The sequence below is a fragment of the Eurosta solidaginis genome, chromosome 3 (genome assembly GCF_040869045.1).
Source record: "Eurosta solidaginis isolate ZX-2024a chromosome 3, ASM4086904v1, whole genome shotgun sequence".
NCBI classification, from domain to species: Eukaryota; Metazoa; Arthropoda; class Insecta; order Diptera; family Tephritidae; genus Eurosta; species Eurosta solidaginis.
In genome coordinates, this window is record NC_090321.1 from 253,596,854 (window position 1) to 253,616,365 (window position 19,512).

The 19,512-nt window shown below is 39.6% G+C and overlaps 1 protein-coding gene across 1 annotated transcript; it reads left to right on the forward strand.

Annotated features, from left to right (window-relative positions):
• Positions 1–7,973: 7,973 nt before the first annotated feature.
• Positions 7,974–11,097, forward strand: LOC137247086 (fructose-bisphosphate aldolase-like). The gene is made up of 4 exons (XM_067778152.1): positions 7,974–8,708; positions 8,767–8,953; positions 10,653–10,852; positions 10,916–11,097. The coding sequence occupies exons 1-4, from the start codon at positions 8,100–8,102 to the stop codon at positions 11,009–11,011; spliced, it is 1,092 nt and encodes a 363-aa protein (XP_067634253.1). The 5' UTR covers positions 7,974–8,099; the 3' UTR covers positions 11,012–11,097.
• The last annotated feature ends 8,415 nt before the right edge of the window (positions 11,098–19,512 follow it).

Below are 19,512 nucleotides of genomic sequence, written 5' to 3' on the forward strand. Positions count from 1 at the left end.
TGTAAAAGGCCGGAATACATATTAAGTAAGTATAAATATATTAAATATTTATAATTATTATTTTACATAATTATTTCGAATTATTTTCACAATTATTCAAACTTTAATTAGGCGTTTTTGCATAAAATTGCAAACGGTCAAAAATTAGCGCACAAAAGTTTACTAGGCAACTCTGTCTAGTGAGAGAGCGATCAGCTGACACGTTCTTACGGAAAAAATCAAAATTGTTTTGATTTCTACGTTCCGGGCTACGTACGTACGGGCATTGCACGTCGGTGAGTTTTCGTTTACATTGCACACTCATAAGATAGGTCGTGTCAGCTGACACGGTTTTGGTACGTACGTTCGTGAGTAACTGCCGCATTACAGCATGTTCAATACGGCTACTCTTTAGCGATTTCACAGGGTGTTCAATATGGCGGCGCATAGAGCCGGCTATCTTCACGGCAGAATGAGACAGTGATAGTCAATTACAAATCAGGTGATCCAATCACTTTGGAATTTTGACGTCTATGCAGAAGATATCACACATAATTTCATTCACAATGTAATACAGGACTACGGAATATAAATGTTTGACAGATGATAATCCTAATTTCCGTATGGGCCGATTAATGGTTACTTATAACCATAAAACCATAACCAGATAAAACAGCTGATCGAACCTACCTTATGGAAATCAATGTAATCGATTAATAGTGCCATACCATAACGCTAACGCCATAACCATACCATAGCCAACCAATTGGGTTTTGGTTTCTCGCCATAACCATAACCTAAAAATATTTGAGTTGGTGAATTTCACAACTTTTTGTAGATTTTATTCATTGTTTTGGATACGTTATGACTAAGAAACTTATTTTTTGTGGAATATGTTAGTAATTTTTTGTGTTTTCTTTATTTTTGTGAAATTTTCATGATTTTTAGGTTAAGGCACCATTAAGGTGCGTGCACACTTAGCGGCGCGACATGTAGCGGCAGCGGCGCTTCACTTTTTTGCCTATTTGATCAACATTGCCGCTCATGGCCGCGTCGCGCAGTGCTGCTGCCGCTAGGTGTGAATTGTTCCATAAGAATACATGCGAAGAATATTTTGCAGCGCAGTGTAGTGCAGCTCAGTGTGGCCTTAGCTTTAATCGATCACATTGGATATGGCTATGGATATGGGTATTTTTACGACTATGACGTTAGGGTTAAGGAAGTTTAATGAGCCCTTTAGGGAATACTATCGATTTTGATGGTCCTTTGCCGGATGCAGAACCGGTACGTTCTGGTACCAAGCCCAACCATCGCGGGAGCGATTTGGTATGACCACATGCGACCTTCTAGGCCATGGCGCCCTCCCACCCCATAGATCCATGAGGAGTTCGGGGTCGCCAGAGCCTTGGCTTTTATTTAAACAGGATTCGCCACGGATAGGTGAGCTTAACAATTGGGTTGGAGAAGCTATAAATTGCGCTGGCAACCCCTTGAAAAGGTTGCACAACACAACCCCTTGAATCTATTTGGTATTTTTGTCCCCCTTACGACAGGTATACCTACCACGCGTATATTCTAATCCGCGGGGGGGTTTTGCTGTTTGTCAAATGATTTCTTCGCATATTTTCAATTTTGGTTTAATTGAATCTATTTTCAACAGATTGTATTCAATTTACAAAGAATATCATCTTTTTTAATAAAAAAAATTTATTTTTATGTTTTGAATACAAAAAATTAGAGTTTGAATTTTTCTTTGGCGTTTATTGTGCCAGCAAAAAATCCAACATGCGTTATTTCATTATCTGTTGGTGATTTGGTCACTAAGGCTCAAGAGACGATTAATCGTCTGATGACTGGAAGTAAAAGGTTTTGTCGGGAATCTGCAACGCAATGCACAGCTTCCCCAACCCAATTATTAGTATATTGAAGGCTGAGTAGAATATCACCCTGTTTCGGCTATCAGTTCGAAAATTTCATAACTCGAATATTTTCCAAAAACGATCTATATAACTTCAAAATGTATTGAAGTTATATCTACTACGATAAGGCGCTTTTTCAAACAAATACTGAAATAGGGCGTAAGGTGGTATTCTACTCATCCGATGTTGTTGTTGTAGCGATAATGACACCCCATAAGGGTTCGGAAAGTGGTATAGATGTTGATGGTCGTTTGCCGGATATAGACCCGGTACGTTCATATAACAAACACCATTGAGGGCCACAGTGACATCCTAAAAAGGATCGCCGATGTGGATTTGACACGAGATTACCTCCCAAAAACACTAATCTTCGACAGGAATGACAAGGTGCAGATACACTCTAGAACGGATTGGTCGTCCGACAGAGTTGGCAGGGAGGGGGTCACCTCACTCTACACTGACGGATCCGAAATGGACTGCGTCGTCGGCGCAGGTGTCTTCTCCAACCAACTAAAAGTCGCAATCCCCATTGTGGATGAACAAAAGCGGGCGAAATGCGTGGAGCACCAAAGTGGTTGTAACCTTTCTGCCGGTGTAGGTAAACTTTGGTCCACCGTAAAGTTCCTATCGAATCCATCTAAGCACAATGACAAAATTTCCATCGCCTTTGGCGATAAAGTGCTGTCGGATGCGAAAAAATGCGCGAGCGCTTTCTGCCGACAATATATAATGCATTCTACGATCGACAAAGATAGACGGAGGGCCAACAGACACGCACATAAACATAAATTCAGCGCATCTCCAATTACCATCACCGCCAAAGAGGTTGAGGACGCCATCGGTCATGCTAAACCATCCAAAGCAGTGGGCCCAGACGGCATAGCCGCGCCGATGCTTAAAAGCCTAGGGAAAGAGGGTTTCAAATATTTAGCACATGTCTTCAACCTGTCTCTTTCCACCTTTGTCATTCCCGAAAAATGGAAAATGGCCAAGGTGGTCCCGCTACTAAAGTTTGGGAAGCCAGCTAACATAGGAGAGTCATATCGCCCGATATCTCTCCTATCGCCAGTAGCAAAGACGCTTGAAGCCATTTCTCCTCTACTTCAAAGCAAATATGCAGCTAGCCTGTCATCAGCATGGCTTTAGAAAACTCCATAGCACCACCACCGCGCTAAATGCCATTATCACCCAGATAAATTACGGTTTCAATCAAAACTCCCACCAAAGAACAGTACTCGTTGCGCTTGACCTATCAAAAGCATTTAATATGGTCAACCATGGCACGTTACTGCAAGACCTGGAAGGCTCTACCCTTCCTCCATGTCTTAAAAGGTGGACATAAAACAACATAAAAACCAAGAAGAATGAAACAAGGGATGCCACAGGGTTGTGTCCTATCCCCACTTTTGTTTAATTTCTAATATCAAAGCTACCTTCGCCACCAGAAGGAGTTACTATCGTTTCCTACGCCGATGACGGCACAGTCCCACATATCGATGAGCTTTGCAAAATAATAAATGGCTACCTTCCTGATATCTCCGGTTTTTTCGCCTCGCGAAACCTGGCATTATCACCGACTAAATCCTCCGCGACCTTATTTACAACATGGACGTCCCAAATGTCGACCATTTTGAACATCCACGTCGTTGGTACTATGCAACCGACTGTCCTACACTCCAAAATCTTGGGTGTGACATTTGATCAGGATCTACATTTTGGTGAGCATGCAGCCGAAAATCCAGAGCCGTAATAAAATCCTCAAATCCCTTGCTGGCAGTACTTGGGGAAAAGACAAAGAAACGCTCATTACCACATACAAAGCAATTGGCCAGCCGATTGCGTGCTACGTGTCCCCTATATGGTCGCCAAGCCGAAAAACCACTTACTGGAAAAAGCTACAGGCCTACAAAAAATACTACTCTCAGAATCGCCACGGGCTGTCTTCTTATGTCCCCAGAACACCATCTACATGATGAGGCGAGAATACTCCATATCAGGGAGATACATGAGATACTTACCAAACAGTTCCTGTTGAATACCCAGGTCCTCAGTGAACTACACAAATAGGCGTCGGACCTTTATGCCGGGAATTGCCCGGTGAATCCAGTACTCAAAGGACAGTACCCAAAACTTGCGGAAGAGGAACGCATACTCTCCAGGGAAACGCGAGTCACTCTATCTCAACTTCGTTCTGGATACTGTAACAGGTTAAACTCTTACCTATCCAGAATCAACCCCGACATACAAAATGTATGCCCAGTTTGCAATATGTCCCCACATGACACCAACCATCTCCAACACCCCTCTCATTATGGTCCACCCCTGTTGAAACAGCAAGTTTCCTAGAACCACTATACACATCATCTAAAGCCGTTGAGAACTGTAAGAGGGTGCTACGTTAAGCAGCTAACAAGGCAGCTATCACACTCAGCTGGGTACCCGGCCACAGGAACATTGAGGAAAAGCGGATGAAATAGCAATGCCAGGAGCATCATTAGGCATCACGGAAGCAGTCACATCAATTAAAAGAGACATTCTCACCTATCTTAGCAAAATAACAATCCGTGATTGGTACTCTACGGACACCTGTATCACCAAACTAATCTGGCCAGAGTACAACCAAAAAAGAACCGATGATCTAATAAAAAGGTCTAGGAAGGAAATATTCAGAATTATGGCCACCGTTTGGCCCACACGCGGGTAGAATGGGTATCCCCTACAATGAGAGGTGTAGGAGCTGTAGACAGGAGGGTGCTGAGGAAACGGTTACCCACTTCCTCTGCGAGCCCTCGTGAATTTTCGGTCCCGAACTCTAGGCAAATATGTGTTGCCGGACTTAAGGCCGGTGTCAAACTGCCGCATCAAGGGCATCTGTAGATATATTGGTTTTAACCAAGTGGTTTGAGTACAACAATATTCAGGGTACATCAGCCGAAAAATATAATTGGTTCCAGGAGAAAGTACATCGAAATGGCGCCTAGAGCGCTACTTGGGCCCGGCTCCATAGCCGGGCAGCACACCAATCAACCAACCAACCAAGGTCGATCATATCGGAAACGATTTCAACAAGAGACCATCCCACCCCCAATCCCTAGTTCCATGAGGAACTTGGAGTCGCCAGATCCTCTATTGCTAAAGAAACAGCATCCGTCACGTGTCAGTGATGTTTATATCTGGGTTGGAGGGAGTATAAGTTGCTCTGACAACCCCTTAAAACGGCTGCACTACACAACCCCTTGAATAATTTGGGTATTTTAATCGCCTCTTATGAAAGGCATACCATCGATATACATACGTCGGGAGATTATGACGCTGTACATTGCTCTTCCGACAAGTGGCAATACTTCCCATCATCAGGGGATTAATCGACACATTTCAGCCTTGGTGGCAAAATCACTGTTAACGCGTCATTATTTGAAACTTGTAAGGACTTTCTCTATTAGTGCCCAGAATACTTACGTCGGTAAAAGATTGCGTATCGTCCCACTGTTAAAGACTGTGATATCAACACATTCATCGTTATGTTTAAGAATTCACATTATAGGTAATTGTCTTATACGAAACCACGTTTCAGCAGCCATCCAGGTGTGAAGTAGAGCGTCTATTTTACTTCCTTTTGGCAACCGGGGGTTAAATTTTTCTTCTTTTTTCGTTCTAAAAAATAACCATAAATGTAGAGTAACATTTTTGAAAAAAGCTATATTCGAAACCTGTTGTTATTAAGTCATCGGTCAGCACTTGTTGAAATGTAAGTTGGCATTGAGAGAACATCGAAAGAGCATTAGGTAGAAAGAAACTACCCTTCATGAAAAGCTTCCGCAATATATGCGGACTTACTATTTCCGATTTTTGTTGAGAACTGAGGTAGTAATATACAGTACAGAGATCGACTTAATACACGTGCAAACATTTTTGGAGAGGTGTCAAAATACGCGTCTTGACCTCTGTATAAATAATCCGAGGGCCGACCGGAAAATTCCTTCCTGCATGGAGGCCTTCGTCTTATAAAAAATTACCCTAGGCGAAAATCACCTGTCAACATAATTATTTTCGGTGTACAGAATCAAAATTACAACAACCACTTCAAATGTTTCCTTGCAACAATTTTCTTTTTCGCCTTCGGTTTACCGAAGTGAAGACGCGTCTTCCCCGATATTTTTGGACGTGTCTTAGCAATCGACTTCTGTTGTAAACTCGCGTCTAGGAAATACCCGGAATGGTTTACACGTATAAGCGACTGCGGCCGCTCTCTGAGCTAATACGGTCGGTCCAAAAATATCGGGAGTGGTGTCAACAGAGGCGTCTTGACCGCGACAACAACAACCCAAAGATATTTGCAGTTGAAGTTGGCAAATTTCATGTGATTGTTGTAATGTTGTTGTACACAGGAAAAAATTGTGTGTACAAAGGGATTTTGCACGGTTTTAATTTTGATCCCACCCCATTGGTGGATCGGCCAGGGTAATTATTTATAAGCGCAGCAGAAGGCCGCCAATGCAGAAAAGTGTTCTGCACAAATATACTATGGATCCCACCACCGATTTTGGAAGGAACCCGTGTTCATATTTCGGGTTTTCGTTAAAATCTTTTAAAGGACTCAACATTTTTTTCAGCCTTCGGTTTATTGATGCTGAGGTCAGGATGCGTCTTTTTACAACTCTCCTGATATTTTTGGTCGCATATTAGCAATGTTGTAAATTATTACCCCTATTTTATTATACTCAGCTGAGCAGAGCTCATAGAGTATATTAATTTTGTTCGCATAATGGTACCCCGTACACTCAGAGAAAAAATCGTTCTAAAACGAACGAAACAAGTTCAAACATTCGTTGACAAAAGTCTGTTAAGTACGTTTTTTCTTAACTCGTGACCGATGGGCTTGTTCTTAAACAGTTTTTCCAAGCACACCGTTCGTATTTTATGACCACTTTGGTATTGATGTGTGAACCTTCTGTGCTCATTTCAAGCACTTCTTGGACTTGATTTAATATTTTTCGTTCTCACGCTTCGAGAACGATTTGTGGTCGATTTAACATTTTTTGGTCTCAATTAAAGAACGGTTTGTGCTTGATCATTGGTGGGAGTGGGAAGGTACCATTTATTTATTTTTGTTATTAATAAATAATTTTTTTGTCATTAATAAAAAATATTAATAACAAAAAAAATTATTATCAAAATTCTAAAAGGTTTGAAAAACCGCATAATGTGCATTTTTTCATGTATTTCTCTTATTGAGAAATCCTTATTATTTGATGATGCTATCTGAATATATATTTAAAACATTGCATAACAAGATTGAGAATTACCTGTGCATATGTGAATGGAACTCAACGAAAAATGAGAGTTATAAAAATAGAACATAAAAAAATTGTTTTAAAAAATTTTAGAGTTTGACGCTGATCGAACTCGCGCCACACGATCGCAATCGCAACATCATAGCCGCTGCGCCACTACAACTGCTTGATAGCTTGTGCTTGAACATGAAAAGCTTGAATTGAGTACGGTGGTACTGGATTTTAGAACGGCGTTTTTCTCTGAGTGTAACGGGATAAAGTAATCGAGATACATTTAGACTTCTACATATCAAAATGATCTGGGCGAAAAAAGAAATTCATTTAGTCATATCCGTCCGTCAGTCCGTAAACACGATAACTTGAGTAAATTTTGAGATATCTTAATGAAATTTGGTATGTAGCTTCCTGGGTACTCATCTCAGATCGCTACTTAAATGAACGAAATCGGACTATAACCACGCCCACTTTTTCGATATCGAAAATTCCGAAAAACAGGCCGAAAGTCGGATAAAGACATGAAACTTGATAGGTGGGTTGACCTTATGATGCAGAATAAAAAATTAGTAAAATTTGGACAATAGGCGTGGCACCGCCTACTTTTAAAAGAAGGTAATTTAAATGTTTTGCAAGCTGTAATTTGGCAGCTGAGTATATAATGTTCGGTTACATCCGAACTTCGCCTTCCCTACTTCTTTTGACTATGAATACGTGCCATTGGCTTTTTGAATGCAAATCACCTTCTGGCTTGTTTTTATTCAAATAATGAAACTCCAAAAAATAATTCAAAACCCCTCGTTTTGTTTTTTTTTTTTGTCAAAAGCATCAAAATTTTCTTGTAATAAAGTTTCTTAACTTTGTCCTAAAAATCTTTGGCCAAAAACTTTTCAAAATTCGTCGCTTTCATACAATGGGTACTAACTTTCACTATTTACCATGTGCTTTGCAGGACGAGCTCCGACGCATTGCCAATGCAATTGTTGCACCAGGGAAAGGTATACTCGCGGCCGATGAGTCCCCTGGATCAATGGATAAAAAATTTAAACCGTATAATTTAGAGAATAACGAAGAAAATCGACGTCAATATCGTCAACTTTTATTTACAACCGAAAATATTCAGGACTATATATCTGGTGTCATATTACATAGTGAAACTCTCTATCAGAAAACCGATGATGGAATCACATTCGGAGATTTGTTAAGACATCGTGGCATACTTGTTGGTATAAAAGTTGATAAAGGTATTGTTGCGTTACCTGGTTCAATGGATGAAGGCACCACCGAAGGACTTGATGATCTCTACTGCCGTTGTGGTCAATACAAACGTGACGGTTGTGACTTTGCGAAATGGCGTTGTGTGCTGAAAATTGGAAAACATACACCTTCCTATCAGGCTATTTTAGAGAATGCGAACGTGCTTGCACGTTATGCCTCCATTTGTCAATCACAGGGTCTTGTACCAATTGTAGAACCCGAAGTACTTGTGGATGGCGATCACGATATTATTAGAGCACAAAAGGTGGAAAAGGACTTGCGAAATAAATCGTTTAACCTGCTTACTACTTTTTTTATAACAGGTGACGGAAACTGTACTGGCTGCTCAGTATAAGGCACTGAATGATCATCACGTATATTTGGAGGGTACTCTATTGAAACCAAATATGATAACACCCGGACAAAAGTGTCCGCGAAGAAATTCACCCGAAGAAGTAGCCTTTATAACTGTACAAGGTTTCCTACGAACAGTTCCAGCGGCTGTACCGGGTAAGAATTGTTGAAGTAGTTTGTTTCAGATAATGATACATCCGAGCGGGCTTCAAGAAATGACTTCTTATGGTATGATATACTTAAGCTGATGCTGATGAAAATATTTCCAGCAGGGTTCTAGATAGAGTTGGAGCTTATATAATGTCTCGATATGAGTTCCTCAAGTGCGGTATGTGTTTTACTGGACAACTCCAGTCACTCTTCCACTCGTCCATGGGAAGTATTTGGTTAAGGCAAGTTTAATCCTTTGTTGTTGTTGTTGTAGCAGTGCTTCGCCCCATCCAAATAGGTGCGACCGATCACAAATTGTCATCAATGTCCTCTAAGTTCAAGGAAACTTGCTGATTCAACAGGGGTGTTGGTTCCACATTACAATTAAAGAGATGGTTGGTGTCATGTGGGGAAACATTGCAAGCAGGGCATTAATTTTGTATGTCGGGGTTGACTGTTGTGTGTGTGTGTTCCTCTTCCGCAAGTTTTGTGTACTGTTCTTTGAGTACTGGATTCACCGGGCAATTCCCGGCATAAAGGTCCAATGCCTGTTTGTGGAGTTCACTGAGGACCTGCTTGGGTTTTTTGGCTTCATGCGGCTGAGTTCTCATGTGCCGTATTTCCTGATAACGCTTACAGAGATGACTCCTTAAGACCCTGGGCGGTGTTGGCTCATCAATCAGATGCCTGTTGGGATGCCCAAATATCTGGGTATTAAGCAGTTCTGGGTACTAGCATCTCATTTCTCTCCCTGATGGGGAGTATTCTCGCCTCATTATGTAGATGGTGTTCTGGGGACATAAGAAGACAGCCCGTGGCGGTTCTGAGAGCAATATTTTGGCAGGACTTCTTCCAGTGAGTAGTTTTTAGGCTTGGCGACCATATAGGGGACGCGGAGCATGCAATCGGCTGGCCAATTTCTTTGTAAGTAGTAATGGGCGTTTCTTTATCTTTTTCCCAAGTACTGTCAGCAGAGATTTGAGGATTTTATTACGGCTCTGGATTTTCGGTACAATTGCGGCTGCATGCTCACCAAAATGTAGATCCTGATCAAACGTCAGTTTAATCCTTTCGCTGGGGAGTCCATTCAAAGCTTGCTTGGTGGAAGGGTTATTTTTCGCATTCGCCTCGCCTATGCGCTCGCAGAGGTGCCACTTCAACAGACGTCCGCAGAGCTGTAAAACAACTTCCAAAATCTTGGGATATTCCCGCTTTCAACGAGCATGGCAACGGTGTCTTGATCTCGTTTTCCAATGATTCCAATATGACACTTCAAGGGGACCCAAGTCCTCTTCACCTACTAATTCCAAGAGAACGAAGGCCTCACTTTTGCGCTATCAAGGATATGGGTATGCATAATTTGTAAGCTAGCGTTTCTTCGTTGCTTCGTATTACGTGACCTAACTAGAGTAGCCGCTTAGTGGCACATATGTATTTTAGCTTAAGTTCTTTAACTGGTTCTGCCAAGAGATCATGAGTACGCATATATACTAATAATACACTAAAGCTCAGTATCAGAGATCTTCCCGAGAACAATGAGTTAAAGCTTTATGTTTCATTTGAAAGACATCCTACGAGCTCTAAGTAAGTGCAAATATGTATAAAAAATAACCCAGTTTCTGTTTAAAGCCCGGAGGGCGCCATTGATAAAGCCTCAACTTGTATTGAAATATATAGTCAACATTACATGTACAATTTTTTCAAGGTATCGTATTCCTATCTGGCGGTCAATCGGAGGAAGAGGCGTCGGTGCATTTAAATGCAATGAACGCAATAGAAATGAAACGTCCATGGCAGCTATCGTTTTCATATGGACGAGCGTTGCAAGCCTCAGTGATGGAAGCTTGGGCTGGTAAAAAAGAGAACAAGACGCAAGCGCAGTCTGAACTACAAAAACGTGCTAAAGTATGCATCTGGCCCATTTAATTTATATCCAATTGTTGCCTTATATTATAACTCTTTTTTCAGGCAAATAGTCTGGCTAGGCTTGGAAAGTACGTTGCGGGATCTATACCAACTTACAAAACTGACCAAAGTTTGTTTGTAGCCGACCATAAATATTAAGAGACTTTAAAAATTATAAATTTTATACCCTCCATATTACAAATAATCAACATTTTCCAAAATTTTGCAAGTTAAGAATAAAAAAATGGTAAAATGGTAAATTTTTGATAAAAAAAATATGTAACTAGAAGTCGGAACAATAAAAATTGTAAGTGAAACTTAAGATTGTGTACCTTTAATCTGATCTGTGCGAGCTAAACCTATGTCTATGAGGATTCACTGCTGATGATATTGATATTGTAACGAATTTAGGGAAATTCCGCTTATTCCAAACCTTCTGCTAACGTTCGAATCGCTAAACTGTTGAATAAATAACTCCAATATTCAATAATGCAAAATGGTCTTTATTAGACTACTTTGAAAGTACTCACAATAACAATTATACTTCACAACCAATAGCGTGCTTAAATCATTGAAATTAAATTGATTACTGACTACTCAGCTTGCGCTGCTTTTATACTCTCCATTGCTTCATTTGCATATTTCTATTAAAGTCTAGACGTTTCGCTTTCAAGAACTGCTGTATCTCCTGCTTGGTAATTGTGCTACATATATATATACCTATTTGTAGTTTATAATGTTTCTCCATATGCGTGTGTTTGGGTGAGTAACACTTCGGCTGATGACTACATCTGTGTGTGAGTTATCTCTTCGTTGCCTTGTATGTATGTGGGTAAATGATGATGGATTTGATGTACACAAGAGTGTCAGCTTGCTTTATTGTTGTTGTGCCTTTATTTAATAACTTTAGTGATGTGAGTATCACTTAGTGATGCCAGTATTCGTTACAATATCTTTGGGCTTAACAAACGCGCCGTATGTTCTTCCTTCTCAGTTTGGAGCAATCTATGTTTACGTGGATCGTATCGTGCGATAACCTTCGGTCTCTATTATAGCTCTAAGTTCACATTGAAGCTAATCAAGGTGATCTGGTAATCGACTCCCCAATATTAAACAGCGCTATACTACTATGACCGTGCGGCCTGTACTCTAGCTGCCCCGAGGCATAGTGTTGTTACCACTCTGTTCTTGGGCACTACGTACACAAGTGGAATGTGCAAAATAGCATACAGTGCTGCTGGTAGGATGGTACGGCTCACTGATAATGTACATGTTCACTCTAGTTTCTTAGTATACGTTCAAAGACTCCTTACTACAGCATATTCTTTAAAATCGCCGTAAAGACCTATTGAGAGAAGGAAATCCATACGATCCACTTACACTCCTACCATTTTTTTACATGCATACAGTTCCATGAATGTTTTTGCACACTCCTTCACATTTAGCTTCCACGTTAACTTAATCTCCGAAAATTCGCCTACAGATATTTCTCCTAGCTTGGGCATAGTCCGCATCGGAGTCTTATACCTCCTAGTGAATAAGACCAGATCGTGGACTAAGTACGTAATGGAAAACTAAAATCTTCTCTCGACGAACAAAATTCACGCTGTACAAGTCTCTCATACCTTCCCTTGTGTATAGTTCGAATTCTTGGACGGTGTCGAGAAAAGAATACAAGGTCTTCGGAGTATCTGAGAGAAAAGTTGTATCGAAGGAGGTTAAATGACGAAATGTATGAGGTTTACGGATATATGAGCATATTTTATCGAACAAAAGCCCATGTTGTGCTAATGGATGCAGACGCTTCGGCATTCCTATCTGCACCCATATTTGGCAGCAGAGAAAATGAGGAAAAAGTTTAAGGCAAGCCGAAACGGACGGAGGCAAGTGGTAGAAAATATGATGATTGACAAGTCGCATGTGGATTGTCTATAAAAGGCACGAGCATTTGTTGTTAAATGACGTATATTGGAACGATTTTCCGTCATCCCTTGTCAAATTTGGTTTCGAGACATACCGGTTCGGCGTTGTGCCCTCATCTGTGTCGATTTTCTTTCTCAGAGATGATGGCACAACGCCGAAACCGGTTTGTCTCGAAACCAAATTTGACAAAGGATGACGGAAAATCGTTCCAGTATACATCATTTATCCACCCTCTCGGAAAATCAACAAAACAAAATAAGTCATTTGTTGTTAAATTGCGACTTTCTAAAAATGTAGATAATAAATAATACTTCTACAAAAATATTTTCCAAAAAATAATTTCCTAAGGGTCGCTGGATAGCACAAATCTGTAGATTTTGAGCCCAAGTACGAAATTCTATAGAAAAAATATTAAATACGATAACTTGGGTAAATTTTGAGGTATCTTAATGATATTTGGTATGCAAATTCCTGGGCACTCATCTCAGATCGCTGTATAAAATAAACGAAATCGGACTATAACCACGCCCACTTTTTCGATATCGAAAGTACGATAATTCATTACTAAGACGATTAAAGCGATAAAACTTGGTAGGTGGGTTGACCTTATGACGCAGAATATAAAATTAGTAAAATTTTAGACTGTGGGCGTGGCACCGCCCACTTTTAAAAGAAGGTAATTTAAAAGTATTGCAAGCTGTAATTTGGCAGTCTATATGTGTTCTAAATAAAAATTAGCAAAATCAGATGACGAACACACGCCCACTTTAAAAAAACAAAAAAACAATTTTAAAAGTAAAATTTTAACAAGTAAGGAAGGTTAAGTTCGGGTGTAACCGAACATTACATACTCAGTTGAGAGCTATGGTGACAACATAAAGGAAAATAACCATGTAGGAAAATGAACCGAGGGAAACCCTGGAATGTGTTTGTATGACATGTGTATCAAATGAAAGGCACTAAAGAGTATTTTATGAGGGAGTGGGCCATAGTTCTATAGGTGGACGCCATTTAGGGATATCGCCATAACGGTGGATCAGGGTTGACTCTAGAATTTTTTTGTACGATATGGGTATCAAATGAAAGGTGCTAATGAGTATTTTAAAAGGGAGTAATCCTTAGTTCCATAGGTGGACGTCGTTTCGAGATATCTCCATAAAGGTGGACCAGGGGTGACCCTAGAATATGTTTGTACGATATGGGTATCAAATTAAAGGTATTAATGAGGGTTTTAAAAGGGAGTGGTGGTAGTTGTATAGGTGGTCGCCTTTTCGAGACATTGCCATAAAGGTGGACCAGGGGTGACTCTAGTATGCGTTTGTACAATATGGGTATCAAACGAAAGGTGTTAATGAGTATTTTAAAAGGGAGTGAGCCTTAGTCATATAGGTGGACGCCGTTTCGAAATATCGCCATATAGGTGGACCAGGGGTGACTCTAGAATACGTTTGTACAATATGGGTATCAAACGAAAGGTGTTAATGAGTATTTTAAAAAGGAGTGGGCCTTAGTCATATAGGTGGACGCCGTTTCGAAATATCGCCATATAGGTGGACCAGGGGTGACTCTAGTATGCGTTTGTACAATATGGGTATCAAACGAAAGGTGTTAATGAGTATTTTAAAAGGGAGTGAGCCTTAGTCATATAGGTGGACGCCGTTTCGAAATATCGCCATATAGGTGGACCAGGGGTGACTCTAGTATGCGTTTGTACAATATGGGTATCAAACGAAAGGTGTTAATGAGTATTTTAAAAGGGAGTGAGCCTTAGTCATATAGGTGGACGCCGTTTCGAAATATCGCCATATAGGTGGACCAGGGGTGACTCTAGAATACGTTTGTACAATATGGGTATCAAATGAAAGGTGCTAATGAGTATTTTAAAAGGGAGTAATCCTTAGTTCCAAGCAACATCAAAATTTTAGAAATAAGATTTTTCAATTAGAAGAAAATTTTTCTAAGCGGGGTCGCCCCTCGGCAATGTCTGGCAAGCGCTCCGATTGTATTTCTGCCATGAAAAGCTCTCAGTGAAAACTCATCTGCCTTGCAGATGCCTTTCGGAGTCGGCATAAAACATGTAGGTCCCGTCCGGCCAATTTGTAGGGAAAAATCAAGAGGAGCACGACGCAAATTGGAAGAGAAGCTCGGCCTTAGATCTCTTCGGAGGTTATCGCGCCTTACATTTATTTTTTTTTTTTTTAATCCTTAGTTCCATAGGTGGTCGCCTTTTCGAGATATTGCCATAAAGGTGGACCAGGGGTGACTCTAGTATGCGTTTGTACAATATGGGTATCAAACGAAAGGTGTTCATGAGTATTTTAAAAAGGAGTGGGCCTTAGTTTTATAGGTGGACGCCTTTTCGAGGTATCGTAATAAAGGTGGACCAGGGTGACTCTAGACTTTGTTTGTACGATATGGGTTTCAAATTAAAGGTGTGAATGAGTATTTTTAAAGGGCGTGGGGCTTAGTTCTATAGGTGGACGCCTTTTCGAGATATCGCCATAAAGGTGGACCAGGGGTGACTCTAGAATGTGTTTGTACGATATTGGTATCAAATTAAAGGTATTAATTAGAGTTTTAAACGGGAGCGGTGGTAGTTGTATATGTGAAGGCGTTTTCCAGATATCGACCAAAATGTGAACCAGGGTGACCCAGAACATCATCTGTCGGGTACCGCTAATTTATTTATATATGTAATACCACGAAAATTTATCCTTCCAAGATTCCAAGGGCTTTTGATTTCGCCCTGCAAACCTTTTTCATTTTCTTCTACTTAATATGGTAGGTGTCACACCCATTTTACAAATTTTTTTTCTAAAGTTATATTTTGCGTCAATAGACCAATCCAATTACCATGTTTCATCCCTTTTTTCGTATTTGGTATATTATTATGGCATTTTTTTCATTTTTAGTAATTTTCGATATCGAAAAAGTGGGCGTGGTCATAGGCGGATTTCGTCCACTTTTTACACCAATATAAAGTGAGTTCAGATAAGTACGTGAACTGAGTTTAGTAAAGATATATCAATTTTTGCTCAAGTTATCGGGTTAACGGCCGAGCGGAAGGACAGACGGCCGACTGTGTATAAAAACTGGGCGTGGCTTCAACCGATTTTGCCCTTTTTCGCAGAGAACAGTTATCGTCCTAGAATCTAAGCCTCTACCAAATTTCACAAGGATTGGTGATGTTTTGTTCGACATATGGCATTAAAAGTATCCTAGACAAATTAAATGAAAAAGGGCGGAGCCACGCCCATTTTGAAAATTTCTTGTATTTTTGTATTTTGCTGCACCACATCATTACTGGAGTTGAATGTTGACATAATTTACCTATATACTGTAAAGATATTAACTTTTCTTTTAAAATTTGACTTAAAAAAAATTTTTTTTTAAAAAGTGGGCGTGGTCGTTCTCAGATTTTGCTAATTTTTATTAAGCACACATATAGTAATAAGAGTAACGTTCCTGCCAAATTTCCTCATGATATCTTCAACGACTGCCAAATTACAGCTTGCAAAACTTCTAAATTACCTTCTTTTAAAAGTGGGCGGTGCCACGCCAGTTGTCCAAAATTTTACAAGTTTTCCATTTTGCGTCATAAGTTCAACCCACCTACCAAGTTTCATCGCTTTATCCGTATTTAGTAATTAATTATCGCACTTTTTCGATTTTTCGAAATTTTCGATATCGAAAAAGTGGGCGTGGTTATAGGCCAATATCGTTCATTTTAAATAGCGATCTGAGATGAGTGCCCAGGAACCTATATACCAAATTTCATCAAGATACCTCAAAATTTACTCAAGTTATCGTGTTAACGGACAGACGGACGGACGGACATGGCTCAATCGAATTTTTTTTCGATACTGATGATTTTGATATATGGAAGTCTATATCTATCTCGATTCCTTTATACCTGTATAACCAACCGTTATCCAATCAAATTTAATATACTCTGTGAGCTCTGCTCAACTGAGTATAACAAAAAATTTAATATATGTATTTATCTACAGTATATAAGTAAATTATGTCAACATTCAACTCCAGTGCAACAAAATACAAAAATAAATGGGCGTGGCTCCGCCCTTTTTTTAATTTGTGTAGAATACATTTAATGCCATAAGTCGAACAAATATTTACCCATCCTTGTGAAATTTGGTAAGGGCATAGCTTCTATGATGATAACTGTATTCTGTGAAAACGGGCGAAATCGGTTGAAGCCACGCCCAGTTTTTATACACAGTGGACCGTCTGCCCTTCCGCTCGGCCGTTAACACAATAACTTGAGCAAAAACCGATATATCTTTACTAAACTTAGTTCACGTGATTATCTGAACTCACTTTATTTTGGTATTAAAAATGGGCGAAATCCGACTATGACCACGCCCACTTTATCGATATCGGAAATTTCGCAAAATGAAAAAAAATTACACAATTCTATACCAAATATGAAAAAAGGGATGAAACATGGTGATTGGATTGGTTTTTGACGCAAAATATAACAAAAAAATATAACAAAAAAAAACTTTGTAAAATGGGTGTGACATCTACCATATTAAATAGAAGAAAATGAAAGAGTTCTGCAGAGCGAAATAAAAAACCCTTGAAATCTTGGCAGGAACAGTATGGTGGTATTACATATATAAATAAATTAGCGGTACCCGACAGATGATGTTCTGGGTCACCATGGTCCACATTTTGGTCGATATCTCGAAAACGCCATTACATATACAACTAAGTGCCACTCCCTTTTAAAGCCCTCATTAATACCTTTCATTCGATACCCATGTCATACAAACACATTCCAGGGTTACCCTAGGTTCATTTTCCTACATGGTGATTTTCCCTTATTTGATAAAGGATGAAGGAAAATCGTTCCAAAAAATGTCACCCTTGGTCTACAATTTGGTCGATATTTCCCAAACATATGTGATATGGAATTAAAAACCACTTATAAACCATCTACGAAACCCTACGAAACCAACACAACTAAGCTCTCAGCTGAGTATGTAATGTTCGGTTACACCCGAACTTAGCCTTCCTTACTTGTTCATTGTAAGTTTAAACTCTAGTCAATGTTGACTTGAGTTTAACCTAAAACATAAAATTTTGCTGCTCAACTTAGCTTAATCGGCCAAGGTGTCGAGGTTCAATTCTAGTCAGCTTTAACTTCGGTTTAAGCTCGCACTGAAAAAACCGGGCATGAGTTTAAAATTTACATTCACAAGGTCCCGGAACAAACAATCCTTTATGCTTCTAAAACCAGCTCTCGTCCCTTTTTATATATTTTGAGCTGTAAAAGGCGAATTTACATAAACGCTTTGGTCGAGTTTGTTCGCTTTGACGCTTTGAAATAAACAAAGCGTTTGTGTAAAACCGCCTGAAGTCCTTTTAACATAATTTTGTCTGCTATCCGAACAATAAAACTGTATAGCATACTTCTCGGTTCAAAATTATAAAAAAACGACTTAATGGAAACGAGGATAGAGCTCAAAAGGACATTAGAAGGAATTAACTAACGAGACCAAAATAATGACTTTTTCATACACAAGCTCCATAATTAAGGTATGTATTTTATTTCGTATGGAAACGGACCCAGTCAAGTACGCATTCATTATTTTTAAGCCTGTGATTCATCGGGATCTTCGCCAGCATAGGGAATGTCTTTAGTATTCTTAACGCGACGTAATGTGATCCCCATTTTCAATTCGGAAAGAAAGTCGTTAGTCTTCGGCTTGTGTTCGTCGCGTGGTTCGATAACTTGCTTGTCAACTTTCTGAAAATGCAAAACAATTTATGCATATATGTATAAATTTTGAGTTATTTCTTGATTTGTAAAATTTGAAATTACCTTTAAAACGACACCTTTCCTTATGCTATCTAGCAAGGCACCGCGTTTATCGTCGCTGTTTTTAGCTGAAGCCTGAGCTACAGGGGTATCGGCGCTTCCATTCAGCGTGTACAGCCATCATCACAGGTCAATGTGCTATTGCACGGATACTTGGGTGGCATACATCAACAAGCCCTCTCTTTAGAAGCTGTGAGGATGAGGAGTTGATTCATCACTTTCTCTATTGAATCCCAGGACTGTAAGCAGGAACACTTAAATTTTTAGGAAGGTGGATTTTTAGATCATATGGAAAAACGTTTGGTTTATTTAATCTAATTACACTGTATCTGGTTGGACGAATGCGCCCCACCCGTAAGTGTGGCAAGGCCCCATGCATGCCCTTTCAACCTAATGTAACAACATTATTCTAAGCGTTGCCCTAGGAGTAGGGTGTATAAATTTCGATATCCCTTAGTTCTCATCATATTTTGTGTCATTAATTTGATCTTTGTGTAGTTTTAACTTTGGTTTAATTATTTTTTCGTTTCGTTTAGGTTCGGTAAGGTGCTTGACACTTTACCTTCCGTTTCGTTTTCCTAGTTTTTGTTTATGTTTTCGTATTTATCTTGTTCCCGTTTCTGTGTTATTTTGTTTCTGTTGTGCTGTCATTTCGTTTCTATTATGCTTTTACTTCGTTTTCGATTTTTTTCGTACTTTGTGGTAAAGTTTTTGTTTCATTTCCATTTGGTTTCACTAACGTTTCCATTTCATATACGTTTCGTTTTCGCAATGATTTTTATGCGTTCCTTGCCATTCGCGCCGTTTGGTATGAACTTTCATTTTGTTTTCATTGAACTTTTATTTCATCAGTACAAGTTTAAACCTTGCCACTTTGTTCATAAAGTTTTGC